Source organism: Panulirus ornatus, chromosome 18, assembly GCF_036320965.1.
Source record: "Panulirus ornatus isolate Po-2019 chromosome 18, ASM3632096v1, whole genome shotgun sequence".
Classification (NCBI taxonomy): Eukaryota; Metazoa; Arthropoda; class Malacostraca; order Decapoda; family Palinuridae; genus Panulirus; species Panulirus ornatus.
Window position 1 is genome coordinate 9,853,850 of NC_092241.1, and position 20,257 is coordinate 9,874,106.

Consider the following 20,257-nt stretch of genomic DNA (forward strand, 5'->3'; position numbering starts at 1 on the left):
GAGAGCAGAAGAGGGTGTTTTGAAATGGTTTGGGCACATGGAGAGAATGAGTGAGGAAAGATTGACCAAGAGGATATATGTGTCGGAGGTGGAGGGAACGAGGAGAAGAGGGAGACCAAATTGGAGGTGGAAAGATGGAGTGAAAAAGATTTTGTGTGATCGGGGCCTGAACATGCAGGAGGGTGAAAGGAGGGCAAGGAATAGAGTGAATTGGAGCGATGTGGTATACAGGGGTTGACGTGCTGTCAGTGGATTGAATCAAGGCATGTGAAGCGTCTGGGGTAAACCATGGAAAGCTGTGTAGGTATGTATATTTGCGTGTGTGGACGTATGTACATGTGTATGGGGGGGGGGTTGGGCCATTTCTTTCGTCTGTTTCCTTGCGCTACCTCGCAAACGCGGGAGACAGCGACAAAGTATAAAAAAAAAAAAAAAATATATATATATATATATATATATACATATAGCTCAATATAGAGTAGAGGAAAGATGTGTTTACCAACCTGTTGCTTGAGTCGACGCTTCCAGGCGACCAGGAGATGCGACTGCGCCTTGTTCCTGTTGCGGAGTTCGGCCAGGGAACGTCGCGCCTCCTCTAGCGTGGACACCTCCTCCTCCTGCACCGCCTCCAGCACGCCCACGCCCATCTGTGGTGGAAGGTGGGGAGGGTCAGGGTCAGGAGGGACACGTCATGGCTAACGCCTAAAATTAAAAACAAAGATGAAGTTGCTACAAAGTTTCAAATTATCTTAGTTTTTACATCGTCCTGCGCAAGGTCTGTGGTGGCCACGGGTGTGGGGAGGATGTTGAGGGGGTGGGGATTGACGGGAGGGGGGGTTGTGATGCTACGCTGCTCATGAATATAACAATAACCTCTTGACCACGACGTCGACGAGCCCTTGAGCATGATGACTACATTCATCGTACTCAAAGGTTTAAGTTGACGCGAAGGTTTAAAGTCTCATTACTGAAAGAGTTATGTGTACGTACTCAAGAGTTATCGTACGCAAAGGGTTAAGTCGTACTGAAGAGGTTGTCAACGAACTCATGGGGATGAAGTCATCGTACTGGAGGCATTACAGTAATGTACTTGAGATCTTAAGAACCTTCCCATGCAGCTCACCTATCATTAGTATGTTCAGGTGGGAGATGCAGTTCACAGGCAACTTTTTGTTCATAGTTTGCATCATTGTGAGACACACAGTTAACTACAGTTACCCGCACATTCACTGTGTCAGATAGACAAGATGGTTCATAACAAAGGCTCTAACATACAGATGTACGTACATACGAGTATAAAGATATAACATAAAATCACTAATAACATGTAATGAGGACGAGAGGCAGCGTGAGATAACACACCACTTCCTGCACCAGTACCACACGACTCTTGCCTGCCACACCAGCTGTCAACATTGTACCCTTACCTCAGGAGACCATCACAGTGGTTAACACAGTCATGTGGCATCTTAGGTGATGATATCTCCGTACATAACCCAGTACAACACTCTGGTGTTGTGACTCGTGTGTTGTACTCTCAGTCCATCACAATTCACAGAACTTGGAACATAAGTTAGAACGATCTTGAGTTAAAGAACAGATTTATTTGATGAGTTCAAACTCCTCTTTCTATTCATGTGAATATGTTTGCAAGAATGATGATGTGTTCTGAATATGTGTATCATTATAAGAGGTGAAACCCATGATTCGAGCGAGTGTTGGCAGGGCGCTGTGGCTCACCATGAGAGACAAAGCAGATAGCTTGAATGTTTAGTGTGACAATAATATACACCTGACCCATATATAAGACAACTGAGGTCATAATTAATGAGATCGTCGTCTGGTAAGCAGCAGCTGTTACCATGAACGTAAGTAATTATCAAATTATAAATGTTAGCGGTATAATGATGAAGACTAGCGGTATAATGATGAAAACTAGCGGACCAGCATCTTCCCCGCGGCAGTTGGCCTGCGGGGCGGCCTCACTGTGGCTGCCAGACATGGGAAGCAGCAGCCAGGCTCCCGCCACCACCGCCAGGGGGACGTCTTATGATAAATAAACGTATTTTAGTATATCATTTTCTCGCTCAGTTATCTTTGAGCAGCGTGAACTACTGTTGCTTATTTCCTGTTTGTGAAATAATGTTGTTTGACGACGATTCTGCGTCTGAGCGAGAGTGTGTTATGTCTTAGCTTTGAGGAAAGAGATTCAGTGCCTCAGTGAGCGGCCTGTGTGGCAGGTACCGGCCTGGACCAGGGAATTGCACCCAGGGGCAAGTCTCATCCGTTGCTGAACTACCAAAAACCTGCATTCCAGCCACACGGATCAGCACGAAACGTTACCAGAGGAAACGTTTGTAGTGTACATCCAGCGGCGGGCAGGGGTCCAGGTGGGTAACGGCTCGGGTGAACAAAGAGCAGGTGGAGGAGGAGGAGGAGGAGGAGGAGGAGGAGGAGGAGGGCGTCACAGAATCACACACAAAGACACAGCAGGTGGACCCCGGGCCTCACCCTGGGGGACCCCGGGGGCGCGCGTCAGGTGTCGCACCTCCCAGGGACGGACGATGACGTAGTTGCAAGAAGAGGAGGAAGATGATGGCTGCGAACACTGGCAAGAATGGTGGAAGGTGAACTGGATGATCACAAGCATGACAGCTACTATACGTCGGCCATATCAGCAAGATGTTTGTCACGATGCCACTGAACGATTAAGGTCCAGTCAACGGCCAGGTCATCCTACCCAGGGTTGCACCGTGGCGTTGTGCTCAGTGATCGCACCGTCGTATTATGAGGTCGTCGTAAGCTCATGTCGTAACATGATCCTTCTGCCTGTGAAACCTTCCCAGAATTATATGTTTCTATACTTGTACCACTACAAGACCTACTGTAGTACAAGACCTGTAGAACTACAAGATCTGCTGTACTACACGGCCGCTGTACCAGTCTATTTCTTTCTTAAGATTCGTATTATCAGACATGATATTCTCGCACGCTGGCCTCTCTCAGAAATACCCGGGTTCGACGCCAGACATCACCAAATATTTAGTAAATCTCTCCAATAATTTCGCTTGTGATTATGAGCGCATTAATGTCGTAGAAATGATCGTCACGTACACATGTGGCAGTTGGTCCACACAAGGTACACGAGACGTGTCATACGCAGGTACGGGAGGAACTGGGAGGTGCTTGATCAACATGACGACTCACAGTCGGCAACAAGGGGTCGCCCGCCACACACTCACTGTACAGTTATTACAGCCAGGGGCTGCCTCATGACGCCTCTTGACATGACGTACAGTATTTACAAGAACAACAAGAACAATAATGACGTAACCTCGTTTTTTCATGTATAACAAATATACTTATTGTTTTTGTAAAGTAACGCTTTATGTCCACTAAATTTATCAGGGTTGCACAACCGTTAATATCGTCCTCCATCGTTCGCTCGCTCGCTCGCTCGCTCGCTGGTCTTTTGTTGCCCAGCACTGATCCTGCCCTGGGAAGTGTGGGGCACCGCTGATAGATCAAGGGTCGACTGCAGGTGACAGGATTATCAGCGGCACATCTCCCTCGCTGGCCACACAAAATGATGATGACTCTTGTGTCAAAGTGTCGCCACCAGCACCATCTCTCGAACACAACGCTACGACCCGTGAGTATGACACTACGACCCATGAGTATGACGATACGACCCCATAATGACGCTTCGACCCGTGAGTGACGGTTCGACCCGTGGCTATGAGGGTACACTCATGATTATGACGGTACGAACCGTGAATGACAGGACGACCCATGATTATGACGGTACGACCTAAGAGTATGACGGTACGGCCCGTGAGAATGACGGTGCGACCCGTGAATAAGACGGTACGACACATGAATAAGAGGGCACGACCCGTGAGTATGACAGTACGATCATTGAACACTAAGGTACGACCCTTGAATATGGCAGTACAACCCTTGGATGTGATGACCTTGTTTTTGACTTTAAGGGTCAGGTCAGAGGTCAGAGACCAGGTCATTAAGGGTCATGCTCAAGGGAGGTTATAACCGTCTATGTAAACACAGCGGCTCAGGTGATATAAGAAAGTAAATATCATCCTACAGGTAACTCATATATATATATATATATATATATATATATATATATATATATATATATATATATATATATATATATATTACGAAAATACAGATTATATGTAAATGAAATAAACACACACGAAAGCAGAAAGTGGAGAGTATGCAGCAAAGTGTATGATAGATGGCCACATAATGATAATAATGATGACAATGATAAAGATAATAACAGTCTGATATACGAAGAAAGTTTAATGAAACAAACGTCAATATCATGAAAGGAAAAATAAGCCAACACGTAAGGAAATCTTTTAATCAAGAAGTGAAAGTGAAAATAAAATAGAAAGGAATGATAAGGCTGGACGTTAGTGACCTGGGGGAAGAGAAGGGAACGTCTGAAAAAGTGGCAGAGAAGAAGAGAAAAACGTGATGAGCGATTTGTGCAGAGGATGAGAGCAGTGTGGTTGGCCTGGGCCACACAGCTGGTGGGTCACACCCAGCAGACAGCTGGTGGGTCACACGGATGGTTCACACCCAGCAGACAGCTGGTGGGTCACACGGATAGGTCACACCCAGCAGACAGCTGGTGGGTCACACGGATGGTTCACACCCAGCAGACAGCTGGTGGGTCACACGGATGGTTCACACCCAGCAGACAGCTGGTGGGTCACACCCCAGGCACGAGAAATAATCATATCAACATTTGTCCTACTGACCACAACCAACACAAACCTAACTCTGAGGCACTACATGTTGACCACAATACTACTGAGCCCTGCAGTGGCTGATATTACTGTCTCTACCACTACCTCAACCACTGCCACAACTACTACCTCAACCACTACCACAACCACTACCTCAACCACTGCCACAACCACTACCTCAACCACTACCACAACCACTACCTCAACCACTACCACAACTACTACCTCAACCACTACCACAACCACTACCTCAACCACTGCCACAACCACTACCTCAACCACTACCACAACCACTACCTCAACCACTGCCACAACCACTACTCCAACCACTGCCACAACCACTACCTCAACCACTACCACAACCACTACCACAACCACTACCTCAACCACTACCACAACCACTACCTCAACCACTACCTCAACCATTGCCACAACCACTACCTCAACCACTGTCACAACCACTACCTCAACCACTGCCACCACCACTACCTCAACCACTGCCACCACTTACTACCATCCTGCACCCTGCCTGGGTACGCTACCATACTGAGTAAATTACCCCCTATTACGGAAATGGTTCCCCCAGGGTGAGGACGGGACCCAGGCCTGAGCAGTGGCAGGTTTATTTCCTCATTAATGGGTCGTGAGGGAAGGTCAGATTGAGGGAAGGTCAGATTGAGGGAAGGTCAGGTGATTCCCCGCAGGTACCGTCAAGGTCCAGTCCTCCCATAGTTACGGTACCATCAGGGTCACAGGTACAATACCCTTAGGGCTGTTCCCTTACTGACCGAGGTGTAGGTGGAGCAGTAACAGGTGTGTACCTCCTCACGTACAGTGCTGGCAGTTACTGTGTGGGTGAAGGTGGTCCTACCATCAGTATGGTACGTTGTAAGGTTGTAGACAACTTGTGCTGTTGCTGATTGTTTTGTGTAAATGGAAGTTTGAATGTTTGTGAAACATACAGACCGTCCGTAGCTTGTCACTTAAGTCAGACTGGAAACAATACCTTGAAGATGTGTGAGAGGTGTTGTGACTAGGAACATGTAAGGCAGAACTTGGTGAGTATCATCATTCTCTGTTGAAAGACAGTAGACGGACAGACCTGCTGGATGCATGATACGCGTGGTAGGAGTTGCAAGACATGATGATGATGATGATGATGATGATGATGAGAGTCTGTACATGTGATGTTATACACACACACATTAGAGGGAACAGCTAAGAGACAGACGACATTATGATGTGTCTATTATGGAGTCAGAGGACCTACGATTGTGGTCCATCACAGAGGCCATGTTATCTGGGCGCGGCAGGAGGAGAAGCTCCCGTGACAGATGGACGGTAATTGCTGGACACGGCAGCGAGGACGACAAGATCACCTGAGATGCGCCGTCCTTTGTGTCTCCCGGGCAGGGTCCCCACACTCCCGCTGCCCATCCCCACCACCACCTCCCGACGCCCCCACTCGATGTCTCCGATAGGGCTTCGTCCCGACGACCCCGTGTCCACCGACGTCCTGCCCTGATGTTCTCCAAAGGTCCCGTCACGACTCTTTCCAGGGTCAGCTACCGAGTGTCCCCAGACTTCACCACTTCACCTGACACCTTACAATAACTTCAGAACCATTACAGTCACTACATTGCCCTGGTCAGATCTGTTAGGTCAACCATGTATCTCTAACATAGCATAACATAGCCTCAAAGAACTGGAGAACACGTTATTATTTGTGTCAGATAATTATTTGCTACGCTTGAACTTCACGTTGCATTAAAGTTTTAATTTTTTGTTTCGTTAAACACGAAAACTGCCCAACTCCTCCACCCCGACGCTGTGACCCGTAAATATGAGTCTTCCTTTGAGCTGACCATTTAGGTTCATGTTAAAGGCTACGTCATCATGCACAATGATCATACGATTGTGACCAAGAAGTGAACATATATATGGGTTATAAAGACAACTACATGATGATATAGGAGGTCGACCGTAGCGTACTGAGCACCTGCTTCACAAGTAGGCCACAACACAGCTGATGGATGGACACCTGTAGCAGGTGTTGCCAGCGCTGGTAGCGTCCCGCACAGCTTACGTGTGACAGATAGAGACCTCGAGGACTGCAGATATCTGTCTAAATGTCAACATGTTTTGATGAAACTCTGTTCCTTGTTCCACTACAACACACGCGTGACTATAACAGCTTCTGTTGTTAATTTTACCTGAGAACTGTAGTGGTGCAAAGGATTATGTGATGGTTATGTTCGTGATGAAACTGAACAAAACACTTCACAGTGTTAGATAGGCCGATGTGGTGTGTCCCCACACCGCTGTCCCTTGCGTCCCTGAGCCTCCTCGTCTTCCCCAACACCAACGATGTGACTCATTATAAAACGCAGGTTTGCCACATCTCCCAGAGCTCGTCCTTCATGGCTCCTCATCTGTCATGTCTTCTTTGTCTGTTGATCGTTTGTCATTGTTTCAGTTAAGGTCGGGTCTGGATGAGGAATCTTGCCCGTGACCTGAGCAGGCCATATATATAAACACATAATGAAGGTCACAAATCCATTCCTGTGTCAACTGTTGTTATTGTTGATTATGATTTGTTATCTGAGATGCTCCCGCTGCACAGCTACGTCTGCCAGAGGTGCCCCTCCCCTGCAGGCTGCACAGCTACGTCTGCCAGAGGTGCCCCTCCCCCTGCAGGCTGCACACAGAGGTGCCCCTCCCCCTGCAGGCTGCACAGCTACGTCTGCCAGAGGTGCCCCTCCCCCTGCAGGCTGCACAGCTACGTCTGCCAGAGGTGCCCCTCCCCTGCAGGCTGCACAGCTACGTCTGCCAGAGGTGCCCCTCCCCTGCAGGCTTCACAGCTACGTCTGCCAGAGATGCCCCTCCCCCTGCAGGCTGCACAGCTACGTCTGCCAGAGGTGCCCCTCCCCCTGCAGGCTGCACAGCTACGTCTGCCAGAGGTGCCCCTCCCCCTGCAGGCTGCAGAGCTACGTCTGCCAGAGGTGCCCCTCCCCTGCAGGCTTCACAGCTACGTCTGCCAGAGATGCCCCTCCCCCTGCAGGCTGCACAGCTACGTCTGCCAGAGGTGCCCCTCCCCCTGCAGGCTGCACAGCTACGTCTGCCAGAGGTGCCCCTCCCCCTGCAGGCTGCAGAGCTACGTCTGCCAGAGGTGCCCCTCCCCTGCAGGCTGCACAGCTACGTCTGCCAGAGGTGCCCCTCCCCCTGCAGGCTGCTCAGCTACGTCTGCCAGAGGTGCCCCTCCTCCCCCTGCAGGCTGAACCTTTATTTGTGGAGACGTGGTCGGCGGGGGGGGGGGTTAGTTAAGGCTAGTTCTTGATGATGGTCATGATATTCTCAGGGAAGACGACCTCTTGACGATGACCCACACGTTGACCTTAACCAGCAGCCATCGTTTGCTGAACCTCTGGGGGGCGACGACGACTTATTATCTTAAATACGACTCGGTCTCATGAGGACGATGATTGGTCACTGTGCTTAAGGTCGACGTGTGTAGAGGTTCCCATCCTACTCAAGGGTTCAGTTTTCGTAGTCAAGGGATCTGATCGTCCATCATATGGGACTAAATCGCCTTCCTAAAGGGGTTCAAGTCGTCAAGGATTCATGCAGTAATCTAGTCAAGTTATCGTATAGAGGTGACCAGGTCACCGTACTTTATGGCTTGAGGCGTCGTGTCCTGACTACACTCGCGCCATCTATCATGGTAGTAACTGTCCTCCAGCTGGTGTGGTGCAGCCAGTGCCAGGCTCCCTCGCACCACCACGTCACGTCTCGCCAAGATGAGCGTAGCCTCTGGAAACGTTCGTAGCGTCAGAGCAGGAGGGAGACTGGTAAGGATTATCATGTGTATCTTATAACATCTACGAAGGTCGTCAGGTGCGGTAAAGACAGATGATTTGTAAGGTTGAAACTCCTGCATTGTAGCAGAGGTGGAGCCAACACAACTTGTGTAACGAAATTAATGTGTATGTGTGTGTGTGTGTGTGTGTGTGTGTAGGAAGGAGCTGGGAGTAAGGGGTAGTTTGTGTGGGGCGGGAATAAGTAGGGGTGAAGGGTGGAGGCGGGGAGCAGGGGCGTGGAGGGCGGCAGTGACTGGAGGTGATGGTTGGAGGCGGGTGAGGGAGCCCTCAGGACCAGTGGCTGAAGTGGTGCGGCTTCAGGAAGCGGCCTCGCGCCCGCCCGCCCTCCCGGCCGGCCGGCCCTCACTCACCTGCCCGGACCCGTGCACCGCGCCGCCTCCACCTCACCCTCGTCATGGACGCATGACCTTTCCCCGCTGCCCGCATTCTACTCCTGCTGATGCTGAGGACTGACTGAGAGCCGCTAACAGAATAATTTACGTATACAAGACTGAATTTCCCGTTGAGTTATACCGTAGGAGATGCGGATATAAGATGGTGGAGGGGGAGGCTGTGTGGTTGAGCAGGTGGCGGGTGGGTTTCCAGGCTGGGCCAGGTAACCTTTGACCCCTGGTGCCCACCCGCTGCCAGGTGTACGATACCTGCTGTGAGCTGCCCACACCAGCCGACCCTCACTGGCAGCAACACCCACACCGACATGACACAAGACCATAGCCATAGCTGGAAGATGCTCCAGGGGGGAGGATGGGGCGAGGGGCAGAAGCCACCCACGCCCCACCACCGTCCAGGTACCCCTCCCCCTACCCCTGCCTTACACCAACAACACAAACGTTGATGACAACACTGAGGACATTTTCTGATGCGATGTGAGGTTGTGTGGTGTATAGTGTGGTAGGATGAGACCTGCGAGTGGTTTGGTGGGTGGACCTCACCACTCCTGTAGCTAATACCACCCCTGTAGCTGGGACCGTAGCCAGTACCACTCCTGTAGCTACGATTGTAGCCAGTACCACCCCTTTAGCTCGGGAGTACCACCTCTGTAGCTAGGACCGTAGCCAGTACCACCTCTGTAGCTAGGACCGTAGCCAGTACCACTTCTGTAGCGAGGACCGTAGCCAGTACCACCTCTGTAGCTAGGATTGTATCCAGTACCACCAAGACATAATGTGAGAGACTGTTCGCTTGTTATCATGATGTTCTCACGTTGTTCGGTGATGTACACCAATTGTACATAACGGATATACAGGAGTCTTGTGGTGTAGCACCATAATGGTGTATGTTGGCCACTTGGTGTAGCAGCTGCTGCTTGCCACCATCACAGTGATAATGACCATAGCAGCGTCCGTGAGCGCCACTCCTCCTCCTTGGGGCCCCGCACTGCCTCTTTGCTCTGTCATGTAGTGCCTCTGTCAGCGTAAGGCAGGGGACCAGCGTACGTCAGGTGACCAGCGTACGTCAGGTGACCAGCGTACGTTAGGTGACCAGCGTACGTTAGGTGACCAGCGTACGTCGGGTGCTCAGCGTACGTCGGGTGCTCAGCGTACGTCAGGTGACCAGCCTACATCGGATGCTCAGCGTACGTCAGGTGATCATCGTACGTCAGGTGACCAGCGTACGTCAGGTGACCTGTTCATGTAGAAGCTGGGAGGGGATGATGAACCTAGTGTGTTGGAAGGCAACAAGGTAAAGTGACAGTAAGAGACAAGAATGTATTGTTGTTGAGAAGAATGGATGTCGAAATCTTGCTTTCAGTTTTCGTTGCTGCCTTATACCAGGAGGAGAAAGAGCAAGCCAGACGGGGATTCGAACACAGACCCACAGAGCAACGGTAACCACAGGGGCTCTGAACCCATCCACATACTTGCTGGAAAATTATAACCCGTGAACCTAATTTGATATGATCAAAATTGTAATAATGATATGATTTAAGTTCTAACTAAACTAACCTGATATAATCACCCAATTAACTTAAATTTCAGGGAGGTTTTCGCTTGTAAGGTATTTGATCGTGTGTATATATATCATTTATGATACGTAATGATGGAATTATCTTTCTTAATCGTAATTATATTTAACATTTTGTATTCCTGTTAATGTTATGTTTTGCCTGTAACCTTCATCCTGATCAGCAGACGATGAACTTACAGCTTCTAACGTGACCCCGACCCTCCCACCCTTACATGTCATGACCTGGCCGTTGACTTGCCTCTAATGCTTAGATTAATGGCCTGGCAATTATATCTAAGGGTCGTCCCGTCGTGCTCAGTAGTCGTTGTATTGTGCTCAAGGGTCGTACCGTCGTGCTTAAGGTGTTAAAACGTCACTCATAATTACCACCTTTATTTTCTTGTTTTCTTTCACCGTAGTACACCGCAGCTGGTGCATCACAGCTGGTGCATCACAGCTGGTGCAGTACCGTCAGGCTTCACTGCTGGTGCTGGTGCACCTCAGACACCCAGCACAATGTGTGCACTGCCCAGGTATCGGTACAAGGGACCCATAACCCGCCTCCACCGGATCTTCACCCATGTGTTGCTTGGCAGACTCCTTCCTCGTGCTGTGCTGACCAGGGATCACGATCTGCTGCTGTACTGCGGTGGTGTCCAAACAACTGGTGACCTCTGACCTCCGTCAACCTCTTTAAAGTAAGACGGAACGACCCTTGACCAAGGTGTATTATCCCTGGTTATGATGAGTTGACCAATGACCTGGTCCTGATGGATCAGGTCATATGCTAGGTCATCATGCACTCCGGTCGTAACGTTGTGTTCAGTGAGGAATGCATCATACACACAGGGTGAGGTGTCTTGTGGTCAGTTCTTCAAAATGTTTATATTTCATTTCTCTTCTGGTGAGGAGAAGCCACACAGTAGGCTGCTCTCAGCGTCCTGAAGGTTGTGACCATGTTGTGTGTGTGTGTGTGTGTGTGTGTGTGTGTGTGTGGGTCAGCCATCACGGGACAGTCAGGTAACACACCAGAGTCGGACACAAGACACGTACAGTAGGTTGTCGTAACTGTCATGGCGTCTCTGGCCCTCCGCCTGGGTGAAAGTTGCTGTCTTGGTTCTCGTAATTACGACAACATCCGTCTCCACGCACTGCTTATCTTTATTTACGACATGATATCTGTTGCGACGTCGTCCTCCCATCACTATAATCCCAGGCGGTGTTGACGCCCCGTTATCATGAGGGCGCAGGCGCACGGTGCGCTCCTCACGAATCTTGGCTCCAGTCTCCACTGTGTTGTGTCTGCACCTTCATCATTACTACAACCTCCCCCTTCCCCTCCCACGACACTGTCCCGTCTGGCTGAGATTTACAACAATATCACGAGAGATGGTGGCATACCCAGCAGGGAACCTGGATATTAAGTTCTTACACAACTGCAGAGCCCCCCCTCCCCTGCTCTACCACCCCTCATGCCCAGCAAACTGTTATCTTCTCGTTATCAACAATACACAATTGTTGTAATCCTCACATGTTCAGTCATGATGTTATTCTCGTTCTTTCTCTTTTTAAACTATTCGCCATTTCCCGCATTAGCGAGGTAGCGTTAAGAACAGAGGACTGGGCCGTTTTTGGAATATCCTCACCTAGGCCCCTGGAAAAAAAAAAAAAAAAAACGAGAGGGGAGGATTTCCAGCCCCCCGCTCCCTCCCCTTTTAGTCGCCTTCTACAACACGCAGAGAATACGTGGGAAGTATTCGTAATCCCCTATCCCCAGGGATAAGTTATTCTCGTTATCAAGGATTTTACTGTACAGGTCGTCAATTTTCCCTGGGTATTAAAGGTAATCATTTCTCTGGACGTCGCCAGGTTCCTCACCAGCAAAATATTATCAAAGTCTTACTCGTCTGAGCCTCGTCCCAACTTATACCATGGCAACATTGTAAGAGAAACGCAGAATGTTTTCCGTTTCTCCTTCAAGCTTCCCGTTTTTTGTGACTCGTTCGTGCGCTTATCATTAGGAAGGCAATGTGAAGGTTGATTAAGACGCTCTCGTTGTGTAGAGACGGAGTTCCTTTACCGTCGCTGGAGGCGAGGTTGGAGCGGTTGTGGTATGATGGTGGAGGGAGACGTGACTTACTGCTCCAACATCCTTCCTGCGCTTGTGTCATCCAACTGTTTCCACCAGTCGTACGTCGTCAGAAGATACTGAGTGACTCACGCTCGTCAGAAACTGAATATATAAACTGACTTTTGACACAAGTCAAACTCTTGATCAAGACGGTACGACCCTTCGGTGTGGTGGCCTGGCTTTTGATCCTACCCTAAAGCCAGGTCATAATACCCAAGGGTCGTACTGTGGTGGTCAAGGGTCGTGCTGCCGTGCTCAAGGCGTTGGTCAGCTGCTCTCATAAAGATAATAGTGACCGTATGTCCTCCAGGGCAGTAACGAGTCTTCAAGTTGGTTAAAGTCTTCTGACTCTTTGGTTCATTGACATCATACTTTAATTTCCATGACTTAATGTCATCCTCACTGATCTCATCTTCTTGTCTTCCTTGACCTTCCTCCCTCACGTGTTGTACCGGCAGGGAGGAGGAAGGATGGTGGTGTGGGAGGACATCCTGTCATGTTCCTCCTGGGGTATTTACCTGCCCAGGCCGCAGGAAGCGTCCTGGAGTGAGCAGCAGCGCGCGGCTTCCCTCCGCCGCTCATACCCGCCATCGCCTCAGAACTTCCCACGCACCACAGCTGTTGTTGTTGATTGTGGTGCAAATTATTATGTCAAGGTAAATTGTTCATCAGATGACGTGAAGACTTGGTTGGTCGCCCCCCGGCCTCCCATTACTCCAGCACGGGTGTTGGTCCTACCGTCGTGGTCTGTCATCTTCAGTATCTTCCACAGTCGTCTCTCCTTCAAGCCAGCAGCTCGTGATGTCCTCAGGACATCTTATTCCAGGGCGTCCTGCTACACGTTGTCCTTCAGGGGATCATTGTAGATACTTGTAGGAATATTTCTTGTCTTCCATTGTTAGTACGTACATGGCCTGACCACCCTACGACGTCCTCTTCAGTTACTCTTGATTGCAGAAGCCACACACAAACCCTCACCCAGCCTGTGTTACTCACCTACTCCTGCACAGAACTTCTCAGATGTGCCTCCGGTGCTCTCATTTCGGCAGTCTGGACCAGTCAACTTGTTGTGGTTCTGAGTGACCTTTGCTTCCCATCTGTATATCAATAAGGCCCCCAGAACCGTGGTGTATGTTACAGTTTTCCGTGTCTGTGGTATATCTTTATCTTCCAGTTAGACTATATCATACTCAGGTTGGCTTTGGTTCAAATGATTACGTTGTTAATCTTATTTTTTTAGTGTAGATTTTCGTTATTCAATATATAATCCAAATTGTTTAGAATTACTTAATTGCAGCCATAATCTTGAGACAGACTTGTTAATGCTGATGTCTTCCTCTGGTGGGTCAGCCTCGGCGACCAGACACGCTTCATGTTAAACGTTCCAGGTATTGGACCACCAGAAATGACCCACTGAACATTCACCTGCAGCCAAGCTTAGCCTCGAGCACGACGGTACGACCGTTGAGCACGACGGTACGACCGTTGAGCACGACGGTACGACCGTTGATCACGACGGTACGACCCTTGATCACGACGGTACGACCGTTGAGCACGACAGTACGACCGTTGAGCACGAGGGTATGATGGTACAACCATCACGTATGATGTCTTTTAACCTTATTGTTAAGGGTCGTAAGGTCGAGCTCAGGAAGGTAACAAAAGATTTGGTCTATTATAATCAGGTCACAGTCGTCGTGTAGACATGACTGGCTTACTTCATGGATTCATTTGATTCTCGTCGTGATACTTTACAGTTTCCTTTGTGTGTGAGGTCATGAGGAAGTGACTCTCACCTGTGGGTCAGGGGTCAAACCTTCCACGATGTTGCTAGTGTACACCAGTGTGTGTGTATCCCTTCTGTGCTTGGGTTCTTCAAGTTTATAATATATTCATTTATAGTGAATGAATCTTGTAGCAGAGAGAGAGAGAGAGAGAGAGAGAGAGAGAGAGAGAGAGAGAGAGAGAGAGAGAGAGAGAGAGAGTCTCAAAAGCATCGACCAAGCAACACCCGCCCCCCCTCACTACCACTGCCCCAACATACCATCACAACCTCCCCACTACCTGTTACTTCGTGACGCACATGACAACCCTGGCCCGGCCCGGGAGCCAGGCCGGGGGCAGCCCGGGGTCAGAGGTCAGCTGGGGCAGGGGAGGGGGAGGCAGGGGATGCCTGGAGGGTGGGGGGGGGGGGTTACAAGAGTCTGAGGCATGATGGCGGACTCGATTCCCTCAGTGTTACAACGTGACATCAAACAAGAGTTCAGTGTTGCTGCAAAACAAGATAACAGGTTGTGGTTGTGGTGTAGAGGCCAGCAGTAGCGTCCATACGATGGTGGAGTTCATTTCTCCCAGGTGTTATGTAAGGTGTGTTGCTCAGTACAGTAGATAATGTTATTCACGTCACACTTGTGAATACATTCAGCCTGTGAGAGGAAGATTGTCGTCGTTATCCCAGTACAGACGCCGTCTGCTGGGTTGCCAAGATGATCGGTCTGCTTAGGGACGGCTGAAATAAAAACCGTTGAGGTAGATCTGTTTTCACATTTCTGTCACACTCAACCTGTCCTTCATGTGAAGTTTTATGTACGTTATCATAAGATCTTTTATTACGAGAGCCAGAGTCTAGATCACGTGTTAAGGTGTGGTAAGTGCAGGCGGGCCGGTCGTGCTCAAAGGGTCGTGTGGTACCTGTGAGTGGGTCAGTCATCATGCTGATGTTGTAGTACATAAAGAGTAATGACTTCCTCCTGACGGTATGGGATGACTGGTGGTCTGGAGCGGCGGTAATGTGTGTGTATGTATGCGTGTGTGTTGCTACGGTGGGAGGCGTCCTGTGTTGTGAGGCGGAGTGTACCAAGCAGGAAGGTGTGGGAGAGGCCGTGGTTGCCTGGCCCCTCCTCTCAGCCCCGGGAACTGGCGCAGATACATGACAAAAAACCCGACCCAACACTACGGTACATGAGCCAGGTGAGGTGCGGGGGTTGGCTCACGACACGGTCATGACACACGAGTTAACAACATCCATCCCAGAGAACAATGAGACATTGAGAAGACGTTACATTTATTTTCCTGGGTTTTGTTACTAGTGTAGCAAGATGGAATATGTCTGCTGTATGACTTTACATCCTCGGCTGATTCTAGTGGTCGCTAAGAAGAAAAATGTAGGGTACACACTGTGTGTGTGTGTGTGTGTGTGTGTGTGTGTGTGTTGTGTGCCTTGAGAGGAAGTGAGACATTACCATCTAAATCTGGAGCAGCTTCCTCCGTCACTCTTGTTACCATTATAATAGGAACAATTCCAGCTGGAAACAACACCACGAGCCATGGTGTCGTGTGCAGAGGAGAAAACGTATTGTTCTCCGCCAGAGCAGAGCAGTCTGACTGCCACCTGACTGAGGGAAATGTTCATCATGTGTGTTATAGACAGGGTTGGGTGGTGACATTTCCCTGCCTTGTGGCACTCCGGCTCGTACAGTGAGAGTAAAGCTGTAGGTATTGTGGTGTTACATTGTTAGCCAAGTTCCATCATAATCTCTCACTAATTCCTCCTGGTTTCTCCCAGCGTATACCACCACCCGCTTCTCAGCACCTGGTGACAGGCACAACTTACATACTTTTGTGTTAGTGTTGTTCATCTCTGGACCTTTGAGGTTTGTTATTATGTGCGAGCGATCATGGCAACAGATGTGGTCTGTGTAGCTCTGCTGGATGCCGTATTGACAATGGTTATCAAAGGTTTTTGTCCAGGTAATTGTACGGTGGTTGTTAGCGTAGTGAGTCGTTAGGTGTGTGGGCCAGTGTCTAGCATTATTACCCTGGCTTGCACGGTAGAGTCTCTTATGTGAGGCATTACACCGTGTGGTGAGGAGGTGATGACCATTGGTGGTAGTTTGTATCATGGTTACCACACGTTCTCGTAGTTTGTGCTTCCATTCTAGTTTGTTCTCCAGATCTCAGGTTCGCCTGTTCTATTACTGAGGCAACTTTGAGGGGACAATCACCTGAGTGCCTGGTGTGGGAGAGAACTGTTTTGTTAAGGTTTTCAGGTGCGAGACGAGGCCACCATCCCCACCGTTCCGTCGAGGGAAGACGGGAGCAACAGAGTGTTAGGCCACACATAACATACTGAGGTGAATTCGATGATTATCTAACATAATACGAGAACATCAGCTGCGACTTAACATAAACCAAGTGACACACGTGCAACAGAAGCAACATAGAACTAGTTATAGAAACTAGAAGACGTGAACACAGACGTCCCCAGGTATAGCCAGACCCACACACGGGACGTGAACACAGACGTCCCCAGATATAGCCAGACCCACACATGAGACACACTTCTCTCAGAGCCTCACGGACCCGACAGAGGACCACCACGTCCATAACTACTTACAATGAACTGACTTGCTATATCCTGACTAAACCAACACACAAACACATGCATGACCAGTATGCTGCGGTTATACTAAACCAACACACAAACACATGCATGACCAGTATGCTGCGGTTATACTAAACCAACACACAAACACATGCATGACCAGTATGCTGCGGTTATACTAAACCAACACACAAACACATGCGTGACCAGTATGCTGCGGTTATACTAAACCAACACACAAACACCATTACACACACACACACACACACACACACACACACACACACACACACACACACCCCTTGTATGTCATGTGTGGGTATATAATACACAGCAAATACTTCAACCAAACCTACAGCAGAAGTCATTCATCTGTCGTCTGTGTCTCCAGTATACCTTCCCAGTGTGACGCCGTCTCCTCCTCCTCCTCCTCCTCCTCCTCCTCCTCCTCCCCTCCTCCTCCTCCTCTTCCTCCTCCTCCTCCTCCTCCTCCTCCTCCTCCTCCTCCTCCTCCTCCTCTTCTTCCTCAGCATGAAGTAAAGAGACGGATCGTGTGTGGTCATGACCGTATTCTAACCTTGCTGTTGACAACCTTGATCTCTCCTCTTAACTACTATGAAAACGCTTGGTAGCAAGGGAAAGCCTCATGATTACTGTGAGGTGTGAGGGAAGGCTGTCATTCCTGAACAACTGTGAGGTGTGAGGGAAGGCTGTCGTTCCTCCTGAGCAACTGTGAGGTGTGAGGGGAAGGCTGTCGTTCCTCCTGAGCAACTGTGAGGTGTGAGGGGAAGGCTGTCGTTCCTCCTGAGCAACTGTGAGGTGTGAGGGGAAGGCTGTCGTTCCTCCTGAGCAACTGTGAGGTGTGAGGGGAAGGCTGTCGTTCCTCCTGAGCAACTGTGAGGTGTGAGGGAAGGCTGTCGTTCCTCCTGAGCAACTGTGAGGTGTGAGGGGAAGGCTGTCGTTCCTCCTGAGCAACTGTGAGGTGTGAGGGGAAGGCTGTCGTTCCTCCTGAGCAACTGTGAGGTGTGAGGGGAAGGCTGTCGTTCCTCCTGAGCAACTGTGAGGTGTGAGGGGAAGGCTGTCGTTCCTCCTGAACAACAGTTGGTTGTGACTGTTAGTGGTGTGGGAGGGAAGCCCAGGTGTGCACGGGGCAGGTTCATGACCCGGAGAGATAATGTTCCTCACCTTCACGATACTTCCTCCGCCTTCCTTCCTCTCTGGGTCGCTGTAGGTGTGGGGGAACCTGGCTCTACCAGTAAGAGAGAGAGAGAGAGAGAGAGAGAGAGAGAGAGAGAGAGAGAGAGAGAGAGAGAGAGAGAGAGAGAGCACAGTTTTTCTCGCAGAACTCGACTTTTAAGGCCAACTAATGAACAACAGCACTCCACCTGCTGTGTGAGGGTGTGCAGCCGGAGCCCAGGGTTCGTGACTCCCCGGTAGCAATACAAACACAGCCTTGATCACCCAGGGGAGCCTTCATCACCCAAGACTCTGCCTACACAACCCTGGGACTTACCACAAAACTCAGGGCCCTACCACACATCCAGAGTCATGCTGCACATCCAGGGATATGCTGCACATCCAGGGATATGCTGCACATCCAGGGTCATGCCACACACCCAGGGCCATGCTGCACATCCAGGGATATACTGCACACCCAGGGCCATGCAACACACCCAGGGCCATGCTGCACACCCAGGGCCATCCTGCACACCCAGGGCCATGCCACACACCCACGGCCATGCTGCACACCCGCGGCCATGCTGCACACCCAGGGCCATGCTGCACACCCAGGGCCATGCCACACACCCAGGGCCATGCCACACACCCAGGGCCATGCTACACACCCAGGGCCATGCCACACACCCAGGACCATCCAGCACATCCAGGGCCATGCTGCACACTCAGGGCCATGCTATACATTCAGGGCCATGCTATACATCCAGGGCCATGTTGCACACCCAGGGCCATGCTGCACACCCAGGGCCATGCTATACATCTAGGGCCATGCTGCACATCCAGGGCCATGCTGCACATCCAGGGCCATGCCACAGACCCAGGGCCATGCCACAGACCCAGGGCCATGCTGTGATGTTGGGAAGACACTCTGCACCAGTGTTCTACGACTCTTCTGTAGCAACAAAAACTACAGCGATTCCGTTAGACAAGTGAAGGGCAAGTGTGTGTGTGTGTGTGTGTGTGTGTGTGTGTGTGTGTGTGTGTGTGTGTGTCAGAGTGCAGAGGTTACTACATACGGGCGCTTTGGGAGGTAGTGTCTAGGGGTAGTGTCGGGGGCATTTTGAAGAGGGTAATGAGGAAGGGTCAGTAGAGGAGGTAGTTTAGAGTGATATAGTGAGGGGTCAGTGTAGAGGGAGTTGTGAGACGTGATAGTATGAAGGACATAACATTGCTGGTATGAAGATGTAGGTTAGGTTAGGTCACGTGTTATCCTCAGCAGTGGTCATCATCATCAGGCCAGCAGGTTGATCCCTCACCACTGCATCATGACGGACACATCACCTCCGTACGTCCCAGTTTCTCCAGCACGAGCCAGCCAGGACGACATTCTTTTGAGTTTACTTGAAGTTTTCTAATATCCTCCGGAGGAAGCCAGGAGTGCTGCCACCGTCTTCAAGGGTGTTCAGTATGAGGCGGTGGTCTTCAGGAATGTCGGAAAAACAAGTGTCTTAATCAGTCATGAACGCGTCGGTCGTATGGCTCTCTGGTTTTTGGAAAATATTGGTTTATTCATCGGCCGTTACTAGGGACACTGGGATTTTACACGCATTAATGTTAGAAATATTTAAACAAAGTTCCATAACAAGAGTAAAACATTATAATGTATGTCTACTTCACTGTAGTGTGTTTCTGTTTTGTGTTGATAAAGTATGTATATCTATCGATCTGTCTATTCATGTATGTATAAGGTTCAGTCAGGCAGCAGCAGGAATGTGTCGCTGTGGCCGCCCCCGCCAGCCCAAGCTGATGGCCTTGTGCGACATTCCATCACAAGTTTCACCCCGCAGCCCAACCCTCCCTCACGCAGAATGACGCTACCTTCACGGCTCTGCTGAACTTACTTCAGCCACCAGCCTGAGTGTGGCCGCAGAGGGCCGAGAGGAACTGTGGCACAGAA

General features: G+C 50.0%; 1 protein-coding gene across 1 annotated transcript in view; it reads right to left on the reverse strand.

Moving 5' to 3' along the window:
* Positions 1–20,257, reverse strand: part of LOC139754996 (uncharacterized) — a 145,892-nt gene that overhangs the window by 47,101 nt on the left and 78,534 nt on the right. The window contains exon 2 of the mRNA XM_071672899.1: positions 504–647. Coding sequence (XP_071529000.1) covers positions 504–647 — 144 coding nt within the window. The remainder of the gene's footprint in view (positions 1–503; positions 648–20,257) is intronic.